Source organism: Suncus etruscus, chromosome 13 (genome assembly GCF_024139225.1).
Source record: "Suncus etruscus isolate mSunEtr1 chromosome 13, mSunEtr1.pri.cur, whole genome shotgun sequence".
Taxonomy (NCBI): domain Eukaryota; kingdom Metazoa; phylum Chordata; class Mammalia; order Eulipotyphla; family Soricidae; genus Suncus; species Suncus etruscus.
This window is the reverse complement of record NC_064860.1, coordinates 126,470-152,194: the sequence shown is the minus strand read 5'-3', so window position 1 is coordinate 152,194 and position 25,725 is coordinate 126,470. Positions and strand designations below refer to the sequence as shown.

The 25,725-nt window shown below is 46.0% G+C and overlaps 1 protein-coding gene across 1 annotated transcript; it reads left to right on the top strand.

Moving 5' to 3' along the window:
- Positions 1-1,958: 1,958 nt before the first annotated feature.
- DAPP1 (dual adaptor of phosphotyrosine and 3-phosphoinositides 1) lies at positions 1,959-22,581 on the top strand. The gene is made up of 9 exons (XM_049785731.1): positions 1,959-2,062; positions 9,769-9,891; positions 10,659-10,792; positions 15,012-15,142; positions 18,358-18,405; positions 19,645-19,707; positions 20,788-20,873; positions 21,330-21,417; positions 22,513-22,581. Exons 1-9 carry the CDS (start codon positions 1,959-1,961, stop codon positions 22,579-22,581), a joined length of 846 nt encoding a protein of 281 aa, XP_049641688.1.
- The last annotated feature ends 3,144 nt before the right edge of the window (positions 22,582-25,725 follow it).

The window sequence follows — 25,725 nt, the reverse complement described above, 5'->3', positions numbered from 1 at the left end:
TTAGATATTTAATGAAAAAGGCAAAAGAAATATTCTACGGATAATGGGAATACCAAAAGGAGAGAAAAGAGGGAAAGGGGAAGAGCAAGTGGTGAGGGAAATAATAGCAGAAAACTTTCCCACCATCTGGAATGAGGCATCAGTGCAAATTCAAGAGGCAAAGAGAGTTCCTAATAAAATAGACCCTAACAAACCAACACCAAGACATATAGTAATGCAAATAGCAAAAAACAAAAACAAAAACAAACAAACACACACACAAAAAAAAAAAAAACAAAGAGAATGATGAGCTCCTTAAGCAATAAGGGAGAAAAAACCCTCAAGTACAAAGGAATGAATATAAGAATCAAACCAGACCTCCCATTTGAAACAATTCAAGCAAGAAGGCAGTGGAATGACATATTTAAACGACTGAATGAAAGAAATGTCCTACCTAGAGTCCACTACCCAGCAACACTCTCAGTGTTTTAGAACACTTTTAACAGTACTATTGAATCATTAAATCCAGAAATAGCAGAAAGCCATCAAACCCAGTCAGGTCTGTTGCAGAACCCTGGGTCTCTGGGCAGGCACTTCTCCTTTTCTGACCCATTTGTCTCCTGGCACACCAAGGGGTTCTAGTCTCATAAAAGCTCTAAGACCTCTGCACATCTTAGCTTCGAAAACATCTTGAACATGTTATGGATGGTTTCAAAGTTGCCTTATTTCCAGAACCTAAGCATGTGGGTGCGGTGGGTGGCTATTTGGGAGCGAGGGATGGGTTAAGACACTCTCTGCCTAGGGCACAATAGGTAGGGCATTTGGTTCCGTCTCCAGCATTTCATTTGGTCCCCAAGCCTGCCAGGAAAGATTCCTGAGCACAGAGCTAGGAGAAACCCCTGAGCACAGCAGGGTGTGGCCCCAACATAAAATCCAAAACAAAACAAAATGAAACAAAACACTGTCTACCTACTCAGGGATGAAACACTGTCTGCCCAACAGAATAGTGCCCCTGCTTTCTGCACCAGATAACCTCTAACCTCACACAAAACAGAAAGTGGATGTTGGGTGTGATAAGCTCTAGCAGCATCAGGAAGCTTCAGCTGCATCAATAGTGCGTCTCCCTGGGTCCCAGGACCAGCATGTACATTTGTGAACCCAGCTGTGCCTCTCTACATGTGTAATCCATGAGTGCCTTCTGAGTCTATGTGTGACTATCTGTGTGAGTTCATGTATGACTATATGTACATGCATGCATGTGTGTGAGCTTATGTGTGCCCTGTATACATAAGCTCTGTGTACCTGTGTGTGAGCCCTGATTGCCTTGTGAATTCATGTGTATGTGCACATGGTTTTCTGTGTGTGTTATTGTTACATGTGTGTTCATGAATATTTACATATGTGATCTAACATGTGGAAGCCTGTGTGTATCTCCATGTGTGATGCCATTGTCTATGTCTGCATGTGTGTACCTGTGAACTCATGTAAGCATGTGCATGTGCATATATGTAAACCCATGTGTGTTGTGTGTCTATGTGTATGTATGTGAACCCATGAGAGCCTTATATACCTTGTGAGTCCATGTGTGCCTGTGTGCACATGTATAACTGTATGTGACCTGTGTGTAGTCAGTGTGTTCATATGAGCCTCAATGTGCTTTCCACATGTGTCTTGCGCATTGTGAAATGCCATGTGCCTCCATGTGGGATGCACACGCGTGTGCTTCTCCAGCCCAAGGCCCACTCCAGGCCCCGTGGCTGCCCCAGGAGAAGCATTTGAACAAGTTCCCTCTCTCGGTGAAGCAGGCGCCCTTGGGGGAGTGGGGCCTCCTTCCCCCAACAATGCCCCTGGGCCTAGTGGGCGTGTCAGTCAGGCAGAGTTTCACTTCCTCCAAAGCACTGGGTCCCCCAGCAGGCCACCAGACTGTGCACTCAGGAAGAGCTGGGAGGGGAGCAGGCAGCACCCAGGCAAGAGGACAGATGGGCAGAGCCAGGGCTCCTGAAGGGGAGATGAGCAACCAGGCCCCTGCCAGCCTCTGGGACGGGAATGGAGATGGAGACTTTGAGCTGCTCCAGGACCTGGCGTAAGTAATGCCGGAGGCAGCGTTCACTGCCTTTCCTCAGAGCCGCTGTCTGACTGGCTGCCCGTGGTGACCTTCGTCCCTGTTCATCCCCGCTCATCCTTCTATCTCTCCTCCCTCCTGTCCCTCCAGCCTGCATCGCTCCTTTATCCCTGTTTAGCCCTATCTCTCCCTTCTCTCCTGACCCTGCGTATCCTTGCCTGTCCCCTGGTGGGTTTCTAATTGGGATTCCTGAGCTGCCCTCAAGGGGTACCTGAGTGTGGCCACCACCTAGGGCAATCAGGCTACTGTCACTATGGCTGTCGTGTGGATGGATCTTTGACAAAAGGAGAAGCCCCACCCCAAATGCTGTGAAGCGGCCTGTGGGCTGGGCAGGGCCAAGTTGTCATACAGAGCTCCCTCCTGGCATGGCGCCCCCAAACTGTGTCCAGGTCCCAGGTCCTGCCCACACGCAGCACCCGGGGCAGAGAAAGCAGAGCCAGACCTCCCCATCCTATGGCTCCTCAGACCCCAGGGGCAACACACTGCCCTGTCAGAGAAGGTGTGATGATGCTGCAGTCTCGTAAACAGGGCTGTGGGCCCAGGTCTCAGCCTGACCTGGGAGGGAACCTTTAGGGACTGTCCCTAGGGAGACAACCCACATCCCTGGGGAGACACCCCATGTCCATCCTTGGGCATCCAGAGGGATCCACCAGGACAACTGCTGCCGAGAAGCGAAACACACCCAAACCTGAGCTTGTTTTCCGGTTCTGGCTGTGAACCTGAAGCTCAGGGCTGTACGTCAGTACTGACACCTTGTATATGGCTTTGGAAACACTTTGGTAGGGCAGAATTATTGGGACTTATTTTCCAAGTCATGAAACTCACCCGCTGCAAGTGTGTGACAGAAACTCTTTGGAACAACCATTCCCATAAGTCAGCTGTATGTTATTCGGGTGCTCTGGGAAGCTTCTCTGAGCCTGACTTATTTGAGAGAGTTGAATGTCTCCAATGGGGTGCAGACAAGCCTGCAGAGGCAAAGAGGGGACAGGGGGCTGTGCTGGTTCTGGGGCTTCTCTTTACACCACCCACCAGTCAAACCATCTCCTGCACAGCCACTCAAGAAATTCCTGAAAATGCAGCAATTGCTGTGAGCCAGGAGAGCTGAGAAATCCCAAAGCCCAACTGCTTGCTCTTACCTCTAGAGAGGGTTCTAAAAAGGACCTCACCCTGCAATTCTGAGACACTGTTAGCTGTGTGCTGTGCTAACATACCTGGTTAACTTATACACACTGCAGTGTGTAGATGTGATGTGGTGTTAATAGATGAGAGGTGTTTGGGATTCTCTCTCTTCCACTACCCTTCCCTTCCCTTCAATGTGGTGACTAGGATCAGGCTCTGGGGATGACCCTTCTGCTGTGGCTGATTATATATATATATATATTTCTGAAGTTAAGTGGAGCTCACTGCTGCTCACAGGTGGAGTGTGTCCTGGCTGAGTGTGCGTGTGTGTACCCTGGCTGTGCACCTGTGCTGTGGGACCATCCAGCCCAGACACTACATCCTCTTACCCACCACCTCGCCCTGGTGCTTGTTCAGAGTCTAAGGGGAAAACCCCAGCCTGCCAGAAAGGTGCTTTAGGCCATTAAACCATCCTTGGACACCCCTAAAGTTGCCAGACTTAGATGACTTGATTTTAAAATGCTTTTTAACAGTATTTTTTAAAAAGAAGGTTTACTCTAATGTGAGTGTTATTGGTAAATACAAACAGGCTGTTAAGTGACTATTAGGTTTCATGCATCTGTTTGGTTGACCCTTATTGTCTTCAGGTTCTAGAACACTTCAGTTTGTGGATTAAGCCTTGGGCCATAGAACATGCATGCATGCAGGCACACTGGCACACAGATCACACACTTGCACACTGCCACAGTTCTAAGCTTGAGTCAAATAACTCCAGCCTGTGCTCACTGTCTAAGACATGGTTTCTTTTCTCCAAAACTGGCTGGGAGATCTTCCCCCAAGCCACCTAGATCCTGTGTTCCTGGGACTCAGGCCTGAGTATAGGAACAGAGAAGGCCACAGATCCAGAAAACAGAACCATGGGGCCAGGGAGGTGGTGCTAGAGGTAAGGTGTCTGCCTTGCAAGCGCTAGCATAGGATGGACCGCGGTTCGATCCCCCGGTGTCCCATATAGTCCCCCCAAGCCAGGGGCGATTTCTGAGCGCATAGCCAGGAGTAACCCCTGAGCATCAAATGGGTGTGGCCCAAAAACCAAAAAACAAAACAAAACAAAAAAAACAGAACCAGAGGTGGGTGGACCTGCAGACTGTGGTCGAGTTCAGGGGAGCACATCTCTGGGAAGACGGAAGACACAAGATGGATTTGAGCCAGAGAAATAAGCACCCAGCAGTTGGGGCCAAAACTCAGAGATGCAACAAGTCTGCCTCTGTCCCACGGTTCTCCCTAGGAAAAGTGGAAATGGTGGCATTTCAGGATTCAGGGTGACAAGCCTTCACAGACAACACAGGCAACACTGCAAAGAAACAGTTTATTTAGTATCTTCAAATTAGTGATTCAGGCTGTGTGGCTAACGCCACCACCATTCAAGTGGGAAGTACAATAAACCTTCCCTTTCTAATATACTTCCCACTAGACTCTAAACTCTGGAGATGGAAATCCACCCATTAAAAAGTCTTTGTCCTTTGGCCATCAGAGAATGTCAGAATAAACCCGGAATCAGTCGATTTTGTCAGAGCTGGGGACTAATGATTTGGGGCTTTGTAGGTCTTATACCACAGCCACTCACATCTGCTCTGTGTGTGCGTGAAGATGCTCAAACCAAAATTGTATTGGACCCTAAGATTTGAATTCCCTGTCATCTTCAAGCCCACATACATTCTCCAAACAATGTTTGGGGCCAGAACAATATCTTAGCAACCTCCCATAAGATCCCCCCGAGTCTGCCAGGAGTGATTTCTGAGTAACTCCTGAGTGCCACTGGGTATGGCCCCAAAACAAACCAAAAAAAGCAAACCCAAAAATCAAAAACAAATATTTGAACCCAGGAAGCCTTGCTTGACTTATAACTAAAACGAAGCTTTGGCAGGAACAGCCCCAGGACATGTGACCAGGGTGAGCTCTTCCGAGGAGGAGGACCAGATCACACCTCACCCAATGGATAATCAGGGCTTCTTACTGGAGAAACAGGGTGTCTAAAGTCCCCAAGATCTGGGTTTCATTTCTGGGGCTATTGCCTTAGCTGGATTTCCACTGATCCTCCTGCTTTTCACTCACAGATGTTATACTTAGTAACCTTCTTATTTCCTCTGCCACATGCTCAGTGCTGGTGCGAAAGGGGAAGAAGGCTCTTTGTGCATGTTGTTGCTGAAAGACACTGTTGAGCTGGGATCTTGTCTGTCTGCCCATCCACATCAGGTCCAAGCCCTGAGACTCCTGAGCTGGGTTTCCTCCCTGCAAATCTCAGGGCTGGGGTGAAGCAGTGGACAGGGGGCAGGTAGGGCAGGAGTGAGCAGTGGATGTGAAATGAGCCCCGTGCTTCCTCTTACGGTGCTGTAATTTTGGGGCTGAAAGCAGAAGGTGAGCATGTCTAGTTGCTCTGCGTAGACCCTTCTCCCTGGCTGTGTTTCTGTTCCTCCTGGGGACTGGTGTCTTCTCCCACGTATTGTGAGAGCCCCACGTATTGTGGGGTCACCCTGCTCCATTCAGGAAACCTCATGGCTGCTGAGACCAACAAGGAGCAAGTGTGTCCCCTGAGACTGCAGTCCAAGGACCATGACCCTGCATGCAGAGGCCACCACATGGGCAACCAATCCCAGTGCCTATTCCTTCACCTCAAGAGAAACGACACAAGAAAGCAGAAACAGCTCAAAGGGGAACATGGAAAGAACACAGGCACTCCAAGGCCCTGTTTCTGGGGATACCAGGTCCAGCCTGGCCTGGCCTGGCCCCTGTCCTCAGGTCCCCCCTGAACCCCTCACGCCTAGTCAGGCACCTCCTGCTCTATTGTTCTGATAGAGCTTTTCAGAGTGATGCCAGAAATGTTGGACGTCTACTTGGCCCAAACTACCTTTGAATGCGTTAAGAGACTTTTATTGGCACAAACTTTGAAATTTTAAAATCCTGGGCATCTCACTCCCCACCAGCTCTGTGTCTGGGAGAATGGCTGCATAATCCCAGCACCTTACATGTAGATGCTTCTTTGTCCTCTACTGTGTGTAGCAAATGCCAGTGAGGCTCCTTGGAGCAGGGCTGTAAGGTGTGCATTAACACACCTCATGTTCTCTCACAGACTCACATCCAGACACACATGTTGTCTGTCTCCCATATACCATGTTATCTCACATAGTTATATATGTATACCCACACACATGATCTCTCACACATGTTTTCTCTCACATACCATTTAATTTGATATACACTCACATGTACCCACTCAGAATATGTGTACATATTCTCTCTCACAAACACATGTGTTCTTGGTTTCTGGGTCCTGACTACTCTGAGTCCGAAGCATCCTGCTTGCAGACCTTCTCCCTTGGAGAACAGGCTTCTTTTGGTCTTCACTCCCACTGGATCCACTCCTACCTACTGTCCTGTTTCTCTTCAGCTGAGCCTTGACTTCCACAAAGATTTTGGCTCCTGCTGACACCAGTACCCCCACATAGGTGCATTCCAAGTCCCGAGCACCTGGTCTACCTACAAGTAGGCAGTTTCTCTGCCCACCGATGCTGGAGATGCTAGACCTTTCACAACCCTTGTAAAGTCTCCTGGGTTTTCTGTACTTGGACGGGGCCCTCGCTGGAATCACGGGACAGATCATTATATGCCTATGGGCAATGACCTGCCATCCAACACTGAACATTGTGGAACAGCTTTATAACCAATGCTGAGGAGTCTTGTGGGCACAGCAGTCCAGTTTGTTGTGTCACAGCCTATGATGCAAAGGCAGAACCAAGAACTCTACAAAATTAGATATTTCCTCATCTTAAACTCATGCTTTTGGAAGATATAGAGAGTCAAGGGCTTGATTTCATTTCTCTCTCTTTCTCTATTTCTCTTCACCTCATTCTCTCTCTACACACACACACACACACACACACACACACACACACAATGCAAAATGAGACATGGTGTATATTTTTATACCCAAACTGATTTAAAGAAGGCAAAATCTTCTCCAGCAAAGGACAGAACCAACTGAGATGGAAATGTCCATTGGTCAATTAAGATGGTAAAACATGGTAGGATAAAAGTTTATGTGGCTCTGAGACCCTGGCCTGGGGCTCTGGGGAAAGAAGGGGCTGTATATTTGCCTGCAGGTTCAGGTCTGCCTGAGTCTTCAGGGTAGAGTTGACATGCTTTTCTGAATGGTTGTTTCCTAGCATGTTACTGTCATGGAAGTCAAATAATACCACCATTTTCTTAAGATGCTGCTGCTGCTTTTCTGGCATCTGGAGCCCAGGGCCTATTCTTTTGTTCTTGAGCATCTGCTCATCACTAGCCTCTAGAGCAGGGGTCCTCAAACTTTTTAAACAGGAGGCCAGTTCACTGTCCCTCAGATCATTGGAGGGTCTGACTATAGTAAAAACAAAACTTATGAACGAATTCTTATGCACACTGCATATATCTTATTTTGCAATGAAGAAACAAAACAGATACAAATAAAATATGTGGCCCGTGGGCCATAGTTTGAGAACCACTGCTAGAGAGTCAGTTATGTGGTGGTTAGTTGTGAGACAGTTGTGTGACCATCAGTTGTGTGACTATTAGTTGTGTGATTCACAGCCCTGTAATGGGACTTCAAGTATGTTCTTATGAATAGTAGCTTCTTGTTCTTCTTTACTTCTTTGGGGGAAAACAAGAAGAAGAAAATAGAACTTGTTTTATTTTTGTAGGGGGAAATAAGAGGGTGTTTTCATTTAGGAAAATGAACCAAACCACAGAGAAGCATGTTCTCTGCCCCTTGCCATTGCTGGTGATGATGTTTCCATGAGTGTCCTGTTCCTTTCAGTAAAGTTACAGAATTCCAAAAAGTCTGTGAGGAGATAGTGTTACGACCCATAAAACAGGAAAAAAAATGTTACTTGTCATCGTGATGGATGAGAGAAGTCCAGACTGCCTGCCCAGGTTTATAGGAAGTTAAGGAAGCCAGAGCCTGGGGCCCAAGCTTGATCTCTGCTTAACCAGACATATTGGCAGGACCAGCTGCATATCAATAGTTGGGAGCAGTGGAAAGGTAACAGAGTATGTCATGGAGTTTAGTTCTTCCCTTCAGTTATCAAACAACACACACACACACACACACACACACACACACACACACACACATCCTGGAGGACCAGGGCAGAAAGTGCCTCACTTGGGACCCACTGTCAGAGCAGGCTCCGGTGAATCAGCAGCAGGATGTGAGGCAATTGGCCGGAAGCTCACACACCCCTTGGCCTTGTGGAGCAAGGTGAGCAATGCCACAGCTCCTGCACCCTCCGTGGTTGGGGACTTTCAGGCTTGGAAGAGGTTGGGGGTGGGGGAGGGAAGGTCTCAGGGTGACTAAGGGCTTCCTGTTAACAGGGAAAAGTTTGAGATGATATAAGTCTGTTAGAAACACCTTGGCTTAAACTGTGTATAAACCGTCACTGAAAGGGGTCACAAAACATGTGTTTGACTATAAATGTCCTTACTATTATTATCAGGAGAGAGTTGTGGATACACTTGTTGGTTCGAGTCACACCTGATGGTGCTCAGAGCTCACTACTGGCTCTGTGCTCAGAAATCACTCCTAGCAGGCTCAGGGGACCATATGGAGCTGGGGCCATGTGCAAGGCAAACGCCCACCCACAGTGCTATCACTTAGGCCCCTTGTATCATCTTGCTGGTGGCACCTACAACTTGTCCTCAGAGTGTCCATATGGTGCATGTGTCTCTTCTCTAACCTCTACTGTCCTCTTTATCCCCTTTGAGCAGCTCTATCTCCACCAACCTTGCAAGGGATCAGTTTAGTTCGGAACCTGAGCACCTCACACTGGCTTCATTATCTCTGGGAATGTGAAAACTTCTGTGGCAGCTCCATGCCATGCACGTGACAATTATGCATCTGGCTCCGTGACACAGAGTGTTTCATGACAGATCCATGCTATGTGCATGGCTCTGTGATACAGAATATTTTATGACAACTGTGCATGTGGCTATGTGACATAAAATATTTCATGATAACTCCATGCCATGCACATGGTAGGAGAATAGGAGAGAGAACAAGAGTTATCAGAAACCCAGTAGTTCTTTTAACTTGGACCAAGCAGCGCGTTTGGTTCTCTGGAAGGCAAGTAGGAAGAGACTGGTTCAGGCTGTTGGGGTGTGGGTGGCAGATCCCCAGAGGCACTTCTGTCTTCCTGTAAGGGTTCAGGGGCTCTGTCCAGACCACCTGTTCTCCTTACAGACCATTTCATGCCTGTCACTCAGGACACAGCAGTTTAGTGCAAAGCTCGCTGTTCTGCATGCGACTGCTTCAGTCACTTTCCTTAGGGCACAGGGCTGGTGTCACAGGCCACTTGAGCATCCCATTAACAGCAATGGCTGGTCCTGCACCCTGGGTCTCCCTGACCTGCCTTGTTTGAAATTAGGTCAAGGTAGGGGTGAAGCAGGGAGCATGGCAGGGTGCTCCTGGAGGGGAAGCTGGAGAGCTTCCTGGGACTGAGGGATGATGCTGTTCACAGGTGGTACCACGGAGACCTCTCACGCCATGCTGCTGAGGCCATGCTGCTTTCCAATGGCCGTGATGGCAGCTACCTGCTGCGGGACAGCCAGGATCGGCCTGGGGTTTATGCCCTGTCTGTCAGGTATGTGTCCAGCATCTGGGCTCTCTGTCAGGAGCTGTGTAGAATCCAGATGGTCTGTTAGAGAGGTGTCTAGTGTCCAATCTGTCTGTCAGAAAATATCTGGTGTCTTAGCTATCTGTCAGGAAGGTGTCTAGGATTTGTACATATGTCATGTATGAGTCCAGCATCCTGGATGGCTGCATGTATGAATCCAGCATCCCAGTTGCCTGTCATGTTTAAGCCCAGCATCTGTGCTATTTGTCAGGTATGTGTCCAGTGTCCATCTGCCTATCAGATATGAGCCCTGCATCCAGACTCTCTGTCAGGGATGTGTCCAGTGCCCAAGCTATCTGTCAGGAGGTGTCCAGCATCTGGGTTATTCATGCCTATGTGACTCTCAGCTTGTATCAGAAATGAGATAGGAGATAGCACTATGGGCATCTGATGCTTCACAACAGATAGTGCATAAGGCCTGAAGGAAATGCATTTGGGCCCTCACACCCACAAGGACATATACAACAGTAGGAAGCAGTGAGTGCGGGAGGTTCTATCCCTGGCACCTAGCCTGGCCTGGTCAGGTTTTCACTGCTGGTCAGCACAGTGCATGAGGATGCCCAGCGATACACTGGGGAGCAGGGGTGCTGGGGATCCAACCAAGACTAGTGGCATGCTCAGTCATAGAAATCACCATGATGCAATTTGGTATAGGGTACTGCCAAGGTTTTGCTTCTCCTTAAAATTTATGCTCATTTACTGTACAACTTCAAACATTTCTCATTTTCTTTCAGGGCAAAAGACTCTGTGAAGCACTTTCATGTTGAACACACCGGATATTCATTTAAATTTGGCTTTAATGAATTCTCATCTTTGAAGGATTTTGTCAAGCATTTTGCAAATCAACCTCTGATTGGAAGTGAGACAGGTAAACTACTTATTTTTAAGCTTTGATATGTTTCAAAATGGAGCATAGACAAGGCAGATATCAATGAAATGTTCTGTGTCTACCAAATTATCCACACGTGGCATGCAAATGGATATGGTGAAAAATAATTCATTAATACATTATTTTAAATACCATTTCATAATAATACTTAAAAATAAATATTTATGGGCCCGGAGAGATAGCATGAAGGTAAGGTGTTTGCCTTTCATGCAGGAGGTCATCGGTTTGAATCCCGAGTCACCCGTGCCTGCCAGGAGCAATTTCTGAGCCTGGAGCCAGGAATAACCCCTGAGCACTGCCGGGTGTGACCCAAAAACCACAAAATAAATAAATAAATATTTATAATAAAGATACCTTTATATTAGCATTGCTTTTAGGAAAAATATAGCCCTTAGTAGGAAGTATTTTTCTCTGAAAGTAACATTTAATGTAATAAACATATACCAGTTTTCAAAAATCTGTGCACTTAATCTTTTTGGTAAAAAAGTTCTCTCCTAGGGGTCGGAAAGGTGGTGCTAGAGGTAAGGTGTCTGTCTTGCAAGCACGAGCCAAGGAAGGACCACGGTTCGATCTCCCAGTGTTCCCATATGGTCCCCCCACGCCAGGAGCGATTTCTGAGCGCATAGCCAGGAGTAACCCCTGAGCATCAAACGGGTGTGGCCCAAAAACCAAAAAAAAAAAAAAAAAGTTCTCCCCTAGAGATCCCATTGGGTCAATCTCATTCACCACAAGTGCCTTAACTTTGTGCTATCTCTCTTGCCCATAAGCTACCGTGTGTGTGTGTGTGTGTGTGTGTGTGTGTGTGTGTGTGTGTGTGTGTGTGCGGGGGTGTGCGGGGGTGTGTGGGTATGTGTAAATTCTCCCAATAATCCCTGAAAATTAAATAATTTAATTAGTTTTTGGAAACAAAAGGCATGTGGAGGGTATTTCTTTTCATTGGGACTTTAGCCATTGCAAACATTTCAATATCCCTTCATTTTAGATGTATTAAATTAACACTCAATTTAATTCAATCCCAGATTACTAGAAATTAAGAAGAGCTTTTGAGGCCAAGAATCTGGTTTTGTCTTTTGTCTTTTCCATTTTAGCCTTCTCCAAGCTCCCTCAGGCCTTGGTATTATGTGTGGCACTGTGAAGAGTTATGGATGGATGGATGGATGGATAATTAGTTGGGTGGATGAATGATTAGTTGAATGGATGGATGGTTAATTAGATACATTATGCTTGAATGTAGGCATGGGCAAATGCATGTATAGAAACATGGAAACATATTTGCATGAATATATGGATACATAGGGGAGTAGCTTTGTAGAGGGATGCATAGATGTCTGGATATGTGGATGGGTGCACTCATGGGTGAATGGATACGTGCACTGGACTCATTAGGGATTCAAAGTTCATGTAATGGTGATCTTCAACATCCTCTTAATTCTCAAAGCAAATAGACCATTTTTCTTTTAAGTTCCCCTCCTAGACCCTGATCTCAGACTTCTGCTTATCCTGTGCTCCTTCCTGAGCTTTCTGTGAATCAAGGAAGAGGTACATATTATTCTACCTCCTGGGAGTTTAAAACTCTGAGACTGAAAGGGATGCTTTTGGACTGAGCTCTTGGATGTTTCTGCCTGTGCCTATTTGGGATGTGCCAATGCTTCTTTTAAAGCGCCAATCTAAAAGGCTTGATGAATGCTTTAGGGATTGTGACAATTTATAATTCAAACACTTTCCCATAGTAATTTTTGTAAAAGATGGCACTTGTGGTAGCATTTTAATGACAATGATTATTTTATTTGTTGAAGGCTCAAACCTTGCCTCAGGCTCCAATTATGACCCTGCAGGAATGGGTTGTCACTCAAGCTACTACTCTGGAACATGGTACATGTCCTCCCTACACCTGCTATCCTGGGCCCTTTGCCAACTCATATCTGTCCTTATCAGATGCAGGCACAGACAGGATGTGGGCAGGTACCCCCTGCCAGACAGGGTGGAGTTCTAGAGTGCCTTCTGGGGAGGGACCCCAGGAAAAGTCATGACACATCTCAAGCACAGCAGGCTCTCAGAAAGTAGCTCTGAACTGGAAGAATAGAAAAGGGGATAGTCTCTTTTGCTCCCATTGAGAACTAGCTTCTAACAACCAGCATTTGTAGGTTCATGTTCACTGACCGATAAAATAAAAATTCTTTCTAAAGTTTTGTTTGCTTCAAGATGGCAGGAAAAACTCTTGCACTGCACTGGTGGGGCTCAGCTTTGAGCTGAGGGACAGAGCTGGGGTTGGGGTTTTCAGCTATTCTGACCATCCCCAAAAGACATTCTCACACTTATCCTCTGGCAAGGTGTCCACATACTCTGTGCCTACAGCTCACTATTTGTCTCAGCATGAGCTCTGGAGCACTTCATACTGGGCCACAGGAAAACATTTGTACTCAGGTAGGGAAGGGGCTATGATTTAGGAGGTGAATCCTATTTTATATTCTCCTTGTTCCTTTTCTGTCCCTATTCTATATTCTCTCAACCCTCAGATTTTAAATTTTCTACTCTGAAGACTGAAGATTTCTGAAACAAAATTTATGCCTCTGAGCTCTCTTACAATTCTCTGAGTATGATTTTTCTTTTGTTGACACGTAACATAACTTTATTTCTCAGAATGCAACTAGTCCCTATGTCCAGAGACATGCTTCCTGCCAATAGTTCAGCTGCATTCTTTCCCTTGCTGACATGTTCTGCAATGTACTCTATGTAAACCACGTTTTCTTTAGTTTCTACATTCAATGGGAAGAGCAGTTTTTATTTGTTTTCTCCCCAATCTGTCCCAGAACCAGTGCTAATTGCTCGCCAACACTTTGTGCCTACATGGACAGTTATAGCTAAAGCTCTTCTAGAAGCCTGTGACAGTCTTTACTTCCAAAACTTAAATAGAATCTGAAAGGTAGTTTCATGTTGTTTTTGCACTCAGTAATAATCACATTCAAATTCTCTCCCTATGTTCACAATAGGATATAAAACATTTGAAACATATAAAATATCTATCACCATCTATATGGATTCCAAACTCAACTCACTGTTGGAAACTTAATAATCTGAGAAATCACATTTGTTTGGATGTATTCTGGACTCATTATTAAAGTTTTACTACATTTGCTTATAGTTAGCAGTTTTGAAAACATAAGCAGAATTTATTTCTACACTCTAATGTCTTAGTTTAAAACACAAGTAGCTTTTTGTGCTTTCTTTGCTTTCTGTAGACATCCTTTTATTTTGGGGATGGATGTGGAATGCATGTGTTCTGATTATTATAGGAATGACTGTTGTGACCTGAATTACATCACCAGCTTAAACACTCCTGAAAGACAGGGCTACCAGTGCCTACCCAGGAAAGGGAATGCATCTCAGTTTCTAAGACCCTCTCTGGATTCTTCTTAAATGCCAGCATTCTACTTCTCTTTTTCTTTAAGTCTGGGTATTCCTAACCTTTTTCAGAACAGCTACAATTATTATTATTATTATTATTTTATTCTGTGACACCAGTCGGTTTTTCTTGAGGGCATTTAAAAGTACCAAGTTAAAATTAATTGGAATTTGATAATCGTGAGACACTTGAAAACCATCGCTGACAAGGTATAATTTGGCTACCCCACAGCCAGGCATCACTAATGTTCTGAATTTGAAAATAAGGTGTGTTTTAAAGAGGAGAAAGGAGCTTAGAAAGAAAGGAGCCAACATGTGTGGTTTGTTTGCTCAATCAATCCTTTGACCACCAACACTAGACCAGATGAGAAAATCAGCTTCTCTGGGGCTGACACACAAGGAGAAAATGTCGGGAGCGGAGTTGTTTCTGCCAAGGCCCAACATGAGCTCCCAATCCGAGTGGATGCTGTGGGTCCTGTGGATGCCCTGGCTGGCTCTGTGATCTCTCTAATCTCTCAAGAGAAGGCAAGGGGCACCACACCTGGGAGTACGCCACTCACCTAAAGTGAGTGAGGACCCAGGGCTCTCTCCAAGTCCTCTCTCCACTGAAGGGGCCCCTGGAAACCATACCGTGGCCATCCTTAGGTTTGGGGTGTTAGCACTGGGAGGTCCAGTCATGGCTGTACTAGGAGCTGGTAAGAAAAGGGTTGCAGGGAAGCTGAAAGACACCTCAGGAAAGTGGGGTGGGTGTTGTCCTACTTCCTGGGAGCCCCCATGACTTCATTCTCACCCACAGGCACCCTGATGGTCTTGATTCACCCCTACCCTCGGAAGGTGGAAGAACCGTCCATCTACGAGTCCGTGCGCGTCCACACAGCCATGCAGACTGGGAGGACTGAGAATGACCTGGTGCCCTCTGCACCCTCTGTAAGTGCCACTGGGCTCAGGCAGCCTCAGGGACATGGGTGCAAGCAGGCTCAGAGCACTTTAGCCAGAGCACTTGAGAAAGTTTTCCTGTTCACAAAGAGCTCTTATGAAGGTATGTGTGGGTGCATTTAATTGAGTACATGTGAGCCTCTGTGTGAGTGTATATGTGAGTATTCGGCCCAGGCATTAACCCCTAAGCACCGAGTTGGAAGTAAATCCTAAATACCATTTTGAAAACACACACACACACACACACACACACACACACACACACACACACACACACACACACACACCGCACACCACACACACAACCCTTGCCAGAAACAGAAGTCCTTATTAGAAATGAAAGTGAAAACAGATGCCCAACTGGCTAGAAACAGATTGTTCTGTGAAACTTCAGCATTGTTTGGCCACAGAGTTTGGGGAATTACTCTTTCTCTTTAATCTTTGCATTATTTGTGTTGCTAGAGATTGAAGCCAAGTCCTCATACATGTAAGACCTTTGCTCTGCCTCACTGAGCTCCATCCCCAGCCCTGAAACTACTGTTTATTTTGTGAAAAACATGGGTTGGGTCCCTGAGAGAGGATAAAATCTAACTAGTTTATGTTTTGAACAAAAGTTCCCTAAAATGCTTAGAGTCTACCCAGAATGTTTTTTGTTTTGTTTTTGGGCCATGCCTGCTGTGCTCAGAGATCATTCCTGATGGAACTCTAGAGACCATATGGGGTGCTGGGTATGGAAGCAGGGTCCACTGCCTGCAAGACAAGAACCTTAACCCCTTCTTTCTCTTTCATTATAAGGCAAGTGCAGAGAAATTTCTCATCTCTGGGCAACTCTGCCTTTTTTCCTCTCTTTTTTGAGGGGGAGTTTTGGGTCCACCTGGAAGTGTCCAGGATCTGCTCTTGTGGTATAAGGGTTGGGAGGCCATTTGTAGTGCTGTGACCAAGACCAAGCCTCCCTATATGCCTACACATGGATGGACATGCACATACACACTTGTGATATGTGTCAGCTGTCTATCCTTACATGGGACACCTTTCATCCTAATCTCAGCTCTCAGGGGTCTTTAACTTTCTCCCCTCTTTTAATCTGTAGCTCCCACCCCCTCTGGTGATAAATCTGAATCCCTGATCTTCAATAATATCTCTTATTTGCCTTCAGTCAGATGAAGTCACCTCTGCTTTCCAGAAGCATCATTGCCCGGGCCCTCCTAGCTCATCCTAAAGCCCAATAATGCTCTGCTGTCAACACTACCTCTCCACCTCTGTGTGGCCTTCAGGCTCAATCCTTCCCCACTCCACCCACCCCCTGCAGGAGTTCACTCATCACTCTCTGGGCAACCTGCTCCACCCAGATGCCAGGAACACCTGTGTTAGGAATATACCCATATCGGGTACACCCATGCTAGGAGAAGCCATACCAGGAGCCCCCATATCAGAACATCCATGCCAGGAACATCTGTATCAGGAACACCATTGTCAGGTACACCCATGCTAGGATCAATCTAGCATGTGCCTAAAACAACTCCCAGTTTCACTCTGCCTAGGAATAGAGGTTTCCATTTAAGAGATCAAAAAGATGTTCTGTTATTTAATGTCATGTGGACTTGTAGTTGTGGTCTCAATATGCAAGGTCCCTTCACCAGCCCTCAGCAAGGGGCCTATGACCCTCCATGCCCTCCATCTTTCCTGTTGTGGTTTTCTATCCTGAGTTGTGTTGAACATTCATGCTGTTTCTGAGGAGGGACTCTTTGTACCATCTATCCTATTACAAATAGGGGTCTGGGGGCCAATGAGGGATCCCAGAAACTCCCACAATGAGAAAATGCCCTGTACTGAGCCTCATCCCAGGCTGAGACACTAGATTTCTGAAAGGAGGACTCTGGTCTGTAATTCTTTCCTTTCTTAGCTGCTAAGGCCATGGATAAAAGGAGCGTCTGGCTCTTCCCTCTGCAGACCTCTTTCTTGCATGGCAGGAAGCAGCTGGGGTAATGGTTCTATCACAGAGACTGAGCACTTCCTGCGGGATCCTCTCAGTCACAACCTCCCATCATTGCTTTACCTCTACAGACACTGGCTCGCAACTACTCAAAACATTCTGCTTTGCCATTTCCATAGGATCCCTACACTTAGTTGAGTTGTTGATTTCATCTAAGGCCCAAATAAATCAAAATCATTCTATAATACCAGATTTGCCAGTTTATGTCTAGTTTGAAAGGACACCTGCGAAGTTCTACCTGATTTTGGAGAGTTTTCAAAGTGGTCACATGATTTTTTGTTTAAACCGTTTATCACAGTGGTGATTGTTCCCTTTTTGTATTTGGTAAGAGTTAACCTCAGGAAAAAATATTCTGGAAACTCCCATAAAAAGAACCTTGTGGTCACCTAAGTAATTTCCTTATTTTTAAAATCTTTTTTTCTTGCCGATATAAGAAATGGAAATGTACAAAATCAAAATACCTACAATGAGTTCCATTTCTTTAGAAATCTATGAAAGATTGTTTTCTCATCTTCAGTCCTCTCCCTTCCCACCATTCCCCAGGAGCCAGCTCAGTGGGATGTGCTGTTAAGTGAAAAGAGACAACATGTGAGTGAAGAGAATGACCTGTTCTCACTTCAAATCCCTTGTGGATATATGAACTGTAAATGAATCAATATACTCCTGAGGTGGCCATAGGGCAGGGGGCAGGCTTAGGTGAGAGAGTGTCATGTGATTATAAATGCTATTTCTAATATTTCCTCTACAATGACTTGGTATATTGGCATAACCTAGAGTTGAGTACCTCCAAAGAAATCTTTCTGCTTTATACATAATTTCTCAGCTATATTGACCTGTGTTAGCATGTGCATGTGTGCATGTGTTTTGCACATGTGAGTGCAACCTATGTATTTATTTGCAATATATATATATATGTGTGTGTGTGTATATATGTATATATATACTAATTCTCACTCCACTCTCTGAGAAAGGATTCACAGGGCCCCAACACTGACTGCCCATGTATTAGCTGTTTGCAGCTTCCAAGCTGCAGTTGACTGGGGTCAACATCTTCTGCTCCCAGCAAGGAGCTCAGAATCCACGGCGGGTTTTCAAATACCTGTTTGAAAAATAAAAGATGATCCTTTCTACATAAAAACAAACCTGTGTTCTGCTCTATAACAGAGTGAACAGAAATAGCTCTAGCACTCATGGAATACTCTCTTCTTTACAGCTGGGCACCAAAGAAGGCTACCTCACTAAACAGGGAGGCCTGGTCAAGGTAAGGATGTACCGTGAGGCACAGCTCTCATCTTGACACTCTGAATTTTGAACAATTTTTGTTTATTCGTTGGGGGCAGGGAATGGGCATCACACCCAAGTGATACTCAGGGCTTGTTCCTGGCTCTGTACTTGGGAAATCACTCCAGGAGGAGCTAGGGGAGGGACCATATGGGATGATAAGGACAGGCAAGTGCCCTACTTGTTGTACTATCCACAGCCCCCTGGACATACCTCTTAAAGTAGAGCAGTCTGCTTTAGATGCAGGTAAAACATTTAGCTATTTCAAGAGTTCATTTTAATGCTAGCCTGAGAATTCTGAGGAATTATTTGATTATTCTTTGGCAAAACCAAGCATATGAGAATGATCTGCAGTTAGCACCTGAGAAACACAATTTTTAAACAAAAATTTTGCCACACCTGGCTATGCTGAGGACTGGATCCCTGGATCTGTACTCAGGGATCATCTTGGTGGGCTCAAGAAATTATATGGGTTACAAGGGATCGAACCTGATTCCTTCCCTACTGTGCTAACTCCCTGGGCCAAAAAGTAAACTTAGTATATTATGCTATCTGAGGTTTCTCAATATGAAAAATAATATGTAGCATTAATGAGGATTAACTACAATAGCAATAAAACTCAGGGGCAGGGGCCTCAAACTCAATTTACCTGGGGGCCGCAGGAGGCAAAATCGGGGTGATCCTTGAGTGCAAAGCCTTGAACATTAGGGGGTGTGACCCAAACAACTAAAACAAAACAAAAAAAGATCCCTCTAGGGCAGGGCCACAAAATGTTGTACAGAGGGCCGTTTGCGGCCTGTGGGCTGTGAGTTTGAGACCCCTGCTCAGGGAAGTATATAATCCTCAGTACATACTCAAAACATTGCACCTACTCTGGAATTTTAGCAATGGGAAATATTTACCTTGATATCTGAGGCTGTTTATATTGATTTTAGCATGTTAATAATAATCCTATTAGCTTTGTATATGTTTCTATGGAGGGGCCAGAGAGATGGTACAGGGATTAAGGCCCTTGTCATGCAAGTGTCCAACCCAGGTTTGATCCTCAGAATTACAGACAGGCCCCTGGAGCACTACCAGGAGTAATCACTTAGCACAGAACAAGAAGTGATCCCTGAGCAACACCGGACACAGCTCCAAAACTAAAAAAAAAAAACAAATAGTCATAAAACTGCATCTTGTTTCCAAAACCCACATATTTCCATTTTTCTCTTTTCAGACATGGAAAACCAGATGGTTCACATTGCACAGGAATGAACTGAAGTACTTCAAGGACCAGATGGTGAGAACTGTGATGGCAGGGCCTCCTTCTGTGAAGTTGCTCTCCAGAGTCCAGGGGGCTCTCTGGGCTGGCCCAGCCTGGAATACAGCAGGTTCAGGATTTGCTCCAGCCCCGGCAACCTCCCAAGCATCACCATCTGTGGCCCCAGACAGAGTGGGGAGTAGTCTGTGGGCAAGCTGGGTGAGACCCTCATGTTAAATCAAGCTGATGGGCCCCTCCAGATGGAGGAGCATTGTAGACTAACAGCCCTTGAATTGGGCTGGATGGAGGTGGATGGTGATGGAGTGTGAGGTCTTTCTCCTCCAGCCCGACCACGTGTCTCTAACCCACTCCAGCCAGCGGGTTCACAGCTTCAGGATAGCAGTGGGGAGAAAACCCACAGGCAGTCAGGTTCCAAGAGATATCAGCTTTATTCATGCCCTAACCAACATGTGTGTGGCCTATTACGCTGGACCCCTATTCAGCCCTGCATTGTACCTTGTCTCTCAGCCATCTCTCCTCCTCCTGCTTTCTCTCTCAATCCATCCTCCAAATCCTCTCTCTCACAATCCTCTCAGGCTAAACCTTTTGTTACCTACCCAAGACCCCTCCCAGAAATGGGCAGGTCTTATTAGCAGGTAAGGTTACACAGGAAGAAGGTAGGATGGCCTAACAGAGCATCGCCTCAGTGTCCCTAAAGCTCTCACGAGCACAACAGCAACAGCTGCTCTCGTGCGGGTTCTTCTCTGTCATGAGCCCAGGTCGCCTCAGAAGTCTTCAGAGCTTCACCCTATTTAGAGCCCTGTAACCTGGTTACAGTGTAGTCCTCTGGTAGCAAGTCACCTTGATCTGAAGCAACTTCTTCCTCCACTCACTGCAGATCTCACTCACTGGAAATCATCCCCTTTCTCCTGAAAACATAGTTAAAATGCAGGAGAGATGCCTTCTGTGGGCCATAGAATCCCTATCGGTTACCCAAAACAGATAAAAGGATTTTCTTGGGTCTTCCCAACCAGACTAGGAGCACGACTTTCCCCCAAGAACCACCTTGTGTGTGGGTGTCTGGTTTCTAATGACACAAGTTGCTTTTTCCTTTCTAAGTCTCAAGAGCCCATTCGGATCCTAGACTTGACAGAATGTTCAGCTGTACAGTTCGATTACTCGCAGGAAAGAGTGAACTGTTTTTGGTAAGTTGATTGACAAAGGAAAAATGTTCAAATAACTTCCTGCCAGCCCCTTCCTCTAGCTAGATAATAAAAACCTGTGTGTCTTCGCATGTCCAGGGTTTAAATTGGACTGGGTCATCTATGGGGGCAGAGATTTGGAGTGGGACAACAGAGCTCAGAGAAAATGGCACACACAGAGGTCTTGCCCCACAGAAACTGCCCTGCCTCTTTCTCACCACTAAAGATTCCCAGAGGAGCTGAGATTGCCTCCAGCCAGGCAAAGGTTCCGGGGAGAGGGGAGTTGTCTGGACTTGAGTTTGGGATTCTCTCAGTTTAGCTTCTGTTCCCTGAGCCCAAAGCCACCTTGACTCCACTGCCCAGTTCTGCACCCACCCAGGCCTTCAATGCTCCGTGCTGTTGAAGTAGATCCAAATCACTCTCTGGAGTGGCTCAACTCTTAACTTTTTCTCTTTTCAGCTTAGTGTTTCCATTCAGGACCTTTTATCTCTGTGCAAAGACAGGTGTGGAAGCCGACGAATGGATTAAGATCTTGCGCTGGAAACTGGTGAGTTAGAAGAGCTTTTGGCCAGCCAGAACCCAGTGCAGGCTGAGGGAGGCCCTGGTTGCCGTGGAGTTAGGCTGTGCCCAAGAATCCACTGACTGTCTACTGGTGGTTTATGGAAGGGCCCATCTCTTTCTCTGGGGCCTCAGGGTTGGGGCTAGAGGAAGGAGGAGCTGCTTTCTGTTGGGAGACCAGTTTCCTAGAGACCACCTTGGCCAGAAGACATAAGGCAGGGAAGTCTGTGTCTTTCCAACACGTATGATCCTTGTGCTATGCAAACACTGATAGATTTTCTGTGCTTTCTTTGCTGTCTGCTAGGGAGAGCCGGAGCCAAGGAAGGCACCACAGTTGGCTATAGGCTTTGTAGACGTTTTATCTTTGTGAGCTGTTGGGCAGCACTATACTTTGAAGCTTACAGAAGGAAGGAAACTGCTCATAGTCTTAAAACTGAGTGTTTTCGAATATGAATAGTTTTTTTCTTTCCCTCTCCTCTCTCCTTCCCCCTTTAATCCCGAATATGAATAGTTTTATATCCACTTTTTATGTAATTACCTATTATGCCAACATTATTACTTTTCCTTTCTAGATATTGGGAGGTTTGGCTTTAGTTTTTCTTGCCAGTTTGAAATCCACATTTAGACCATATCTGGAGGAAGTTCTGATATATATGATATTCAGAAGGAAATACTTTGTCCTATGAGACATTTGCTCAGACATAAACCAACATTTTTTATTGTTCCTTTTGTGGCATTATGCAAGCTCTATTGGCCATCATTATTGAAAAGTAGGTAAAATGTATCATAGTCCCTTCAGATGAGTCCAATATGACTGTTGCCCACTGTTCTTTACTGCCCTGAAAATGGTGCCAGCCAGACAGGAGAGCTCCAGTTCCTGCTGAGAACCACCTGCAGGATCCTTACCAGTACTGGGCCAACTCCCAATGTGAGTGATTCAGCAAGCACAGGCCAGCTTTCCCTGAGAAGATCCCACAGCCCCCAGAGTAGGGGGTACAGCTGGTGGCGTCTGACCCTTCCTTCTCACATATCCTCCCCTCCCATCACTTCCTTCATGTGCTCACTACTGTGCGCTTTGTTCCAGTCTCAGATCCGGAAACAGCTTGACCAGAGGGAAGGAACCATCCAATCCCGGCCCTTCATCTTCAAATAGTACTTCTGGGACCTCGAGTAGTCTGGTGTTCCAACCAGCACCCAAACTCCTATAGCACTCAGGACATTTCATTGAATCCAGACAAAGGCCGGTCCTGATATCTCTGTGCCATCTGTGTGAAGACAGGGGGGCCCTGTGCCCCCAGGTGCTCACTGGGCCAGGGGGTCAGCCCTCCCATCTGCTATCTGAACTGGCCAGTGCTCACTTGGGGAGCTGAGTGCTCACCTGAGCTGCGGGGTTCAAGCCGTTTCCTGAGACTACCTAGAAGCACTGTCAAGGATGGGCCACAAGGATTTCCCCCTAGATACAGGAAAATGCGACTGTCCACAACACCAAGAGATGCAGACAATTCATCATCTCTGAGGCCAGATACCCAGCAGTGGTTCCTTCAATGTTGAGTCCTCAGGGATCAGGGTCTAAAAATGGTGCAGTGGAAGGAGCTGCCTCCCTGACAAGCACTTGACAAGGTGGGGATGACCCCAAGACAAAGCTTGGCCGGTGACCTGCAGTCAGCCAAGTTGCTCCGAATCCTGTGTGGAAGCACCTGCAGGCCGAGCCACCCTCACCCGACAGGGTTCCCACAGATGTAGTCTGTGGTAACATCTCTTCCAGAAGAACAAATTCCCTTCCTGAGAGGCCCCACTTCTTTCTCAAGGGAAGCCTCTGTGAAGGGGAAGGGAGAAATGCTACATTTTTAAGTGTTCTCTAACTGGAAGAAGGGGAAGAGCAGAGCTGTGGAAATTAGCACTCAGCCCCGACTCTTGGCCCTCACCCTGCACTGAAGTTTGTTTTAAAGAGAGACTGAAAGGCAATGTGAGCAAAGAAAGAAGCTAGAAATATGGCGGTAAGAATCTGAGGCTCTAAGCTATGTTACTTAAACATCCAGCACTGAATCAGGACTTTTCTTCTTTCAGTTCAACAAGATCTCAAATGCATTTCCTTGAATGGTGTGGAATAAAGCGAGTGCCACATTGAAATGTGTCAGGTGCACCAATGTGTCCTCCCTGAGTGGTGCTTTTGGGCTCCAATCACGTGTTTTCAAGGTATCACTGCATCTTGTTATTTGTTACTTGGCTGAGTATTAAAAATGTAATTTAGCTTTGCCTGTTGTAGTGCTTTGCTATTTCAAGGAATCGAGTTGATGGATCTTGATGAGAGTGAGGGGTCTACTCCATGCAGTACTGGGAGCCATGACGGCTCCAAGAGGAACAGCCTCAGTCCTCTGGCATAAAGAGAGATGCAGAGAAGTGAGAATGCTCTTCTGGGAGACTGTGGGTAGTGAGATGCTCTGTAGCGAGGCCCTGATGCTGAGTGGCATCTCTGGTGGCTCTGCTGTGAAAGGAACATTAACCAGACATGCCCCAAATGACTGCTCCTAGGGCTAGGAGAGAATTTACTCTATGAGGCTGGCATGGGGTCTGGATTGTTCCTACATCAGAGGGTGCTTGGTACCAAGAGCAGCGAGAGGGAAGAGGATAGGCTTGTATCCCAAAGCAGTGGCCACCAGGACTCATGAGCTGGCGGCTGTCAAACCCTCCTTCTCAAGAACTGCCCTCTTTCCCTCCTCCCAGCACACTCAGACACTGACATCACACGGTATCCCCCCACCCCTCAGGCTCAGTTGAGGGCAGTCACAGAGGGACATGGAAGCTACACCCCCTCACAGATCCTGCTGCAAACATATTTGAACATCTGCTTCTCAGCAGTTGCACAAGCTGCTCCAGGTTTCTCCCCCGGCCCTCTCTGGCACAGGTGTGATGTCCAGAGCTTTGTTCTGGTCTTCCTTCTATTTCCATTACACTGGATTTTCTAAGTGCAGCAAATGCCTTATTGTACAGTGGATGTTCTGGGGAAATCAAACTTTTAGTTGCAGGTATTAATATGCAACTAAAAGTCTAAGGGACAAATATTAATGCAGATGTTTAACCTACGGAGCTGTTAAAAGTTATTTAACCTTCCTTCACTCCCAAATAAATACAATTACATTTTGGTGAACTTAGAAAAGACCTCATTTTTCATTTAAAACACCTTGTTTAATGCACTATCTGCATTGTCCACAATGTCCTGGAAACTAGGACAAACTGCAGATCCCAGGAGTCTTGACTTTATTGGGGGCATCTTCAGTAGGTTGCAGCGATGAACTTGCTGCAAGTTATGGGAAGGAAAGCTGCTTTCCCAGTTCAGAGTTCCTGGTATGTATTTTTCCAGTTCAACCCAGGGCCTCCTGGCCCTGCCAGCTGGAGCTGCAAGGCCTCCAAGTGCAGGTCAAACCCAGTCTCCGTGTCCGGGCAGAGTGAAAGAAAAGGAGTAAGTGCAGACAGCGCTAGTCTGCAGGAAGGAGCACATTCAGTAAGGAAGCAAGGTACACCAGATGGACAATCCTGAAAGGGTTCCCTAATACAGGGGTTGATATCTATCCCGACTCTGCAGGCCTGCATGGGCCTAATTTTCTGCACTCAGATGCACCTGGAAATTAGGTCACCTTTACCTTTACTTAAGTCTCCAAGTTAGTATTTATAAGAAACACTACTTCATATGGTTGAAGAACAGAATTAAACTAATTCTTTAAATCTTGAGTAGGAAATGGGAATCTAAAAAATAAACCTATAGAATATTTAGGTATAATTAAAATATACTATTTTATTTATATACTCCAATATGAAAAAAGTACTTAATCACTTTTACAAACATGCCAATATTTGAAAACAGAATTAGAAAACAAAATCACATCTAAATTTTACAAAGAATACATAGATATTATTATTATACTGATTGGCTACAGAAAGCTCAGAGAGGAAAATATTAGCTAACATTTTCCATAAAGTGGCATCCCCCAAAAAGATGAAATAAATTATTAATAATTCATCTATGTTGCAAAATAACAATGCATAGCAGAGTTAATGATTGTACTGATTTTATTACTTCACTAAGCATCATATCTTTCTCACATTCAACACAAAGACATCAAAGAGCATGAAAAGCTCCGCCTCCCTCACAATGCCAATGCTCTGCTTCTGGCAGGTGCACCTGGGGGGACCACTTTCTGGATCCAATGCTCCAGACTCACCAAGCAGTCACCTCCATACCTAGTGAAAAAGTAAACTGAGAGCTGAGGGCAAGTACTTCAATGGCAGTCCAGATCTT

Coding starts and splice junctions, on each gene's coding strand:
- DAPP1 (XM_049785731.1), top strand. CDS start 1,959: ATGGGCAGAGCCAGGGCTCCTGAAGGGGAGATGAGCAACCAGGCCCCT. Junction 9,892..10,658: donor GTTTATGCCCTGTCTGTCAG/GTATGTGTCCAG, acceptor ATTTTCTTTCAG/GGCAAAAGACTCTGTGAAGC. Junction 21,418..22,512: donor AGATCTTGCGCTGGAAACTG/GTGAGTTAGAAG, acceptor GCTTTGTTCCAG/TCTCAGATCCGGAAACAGCT.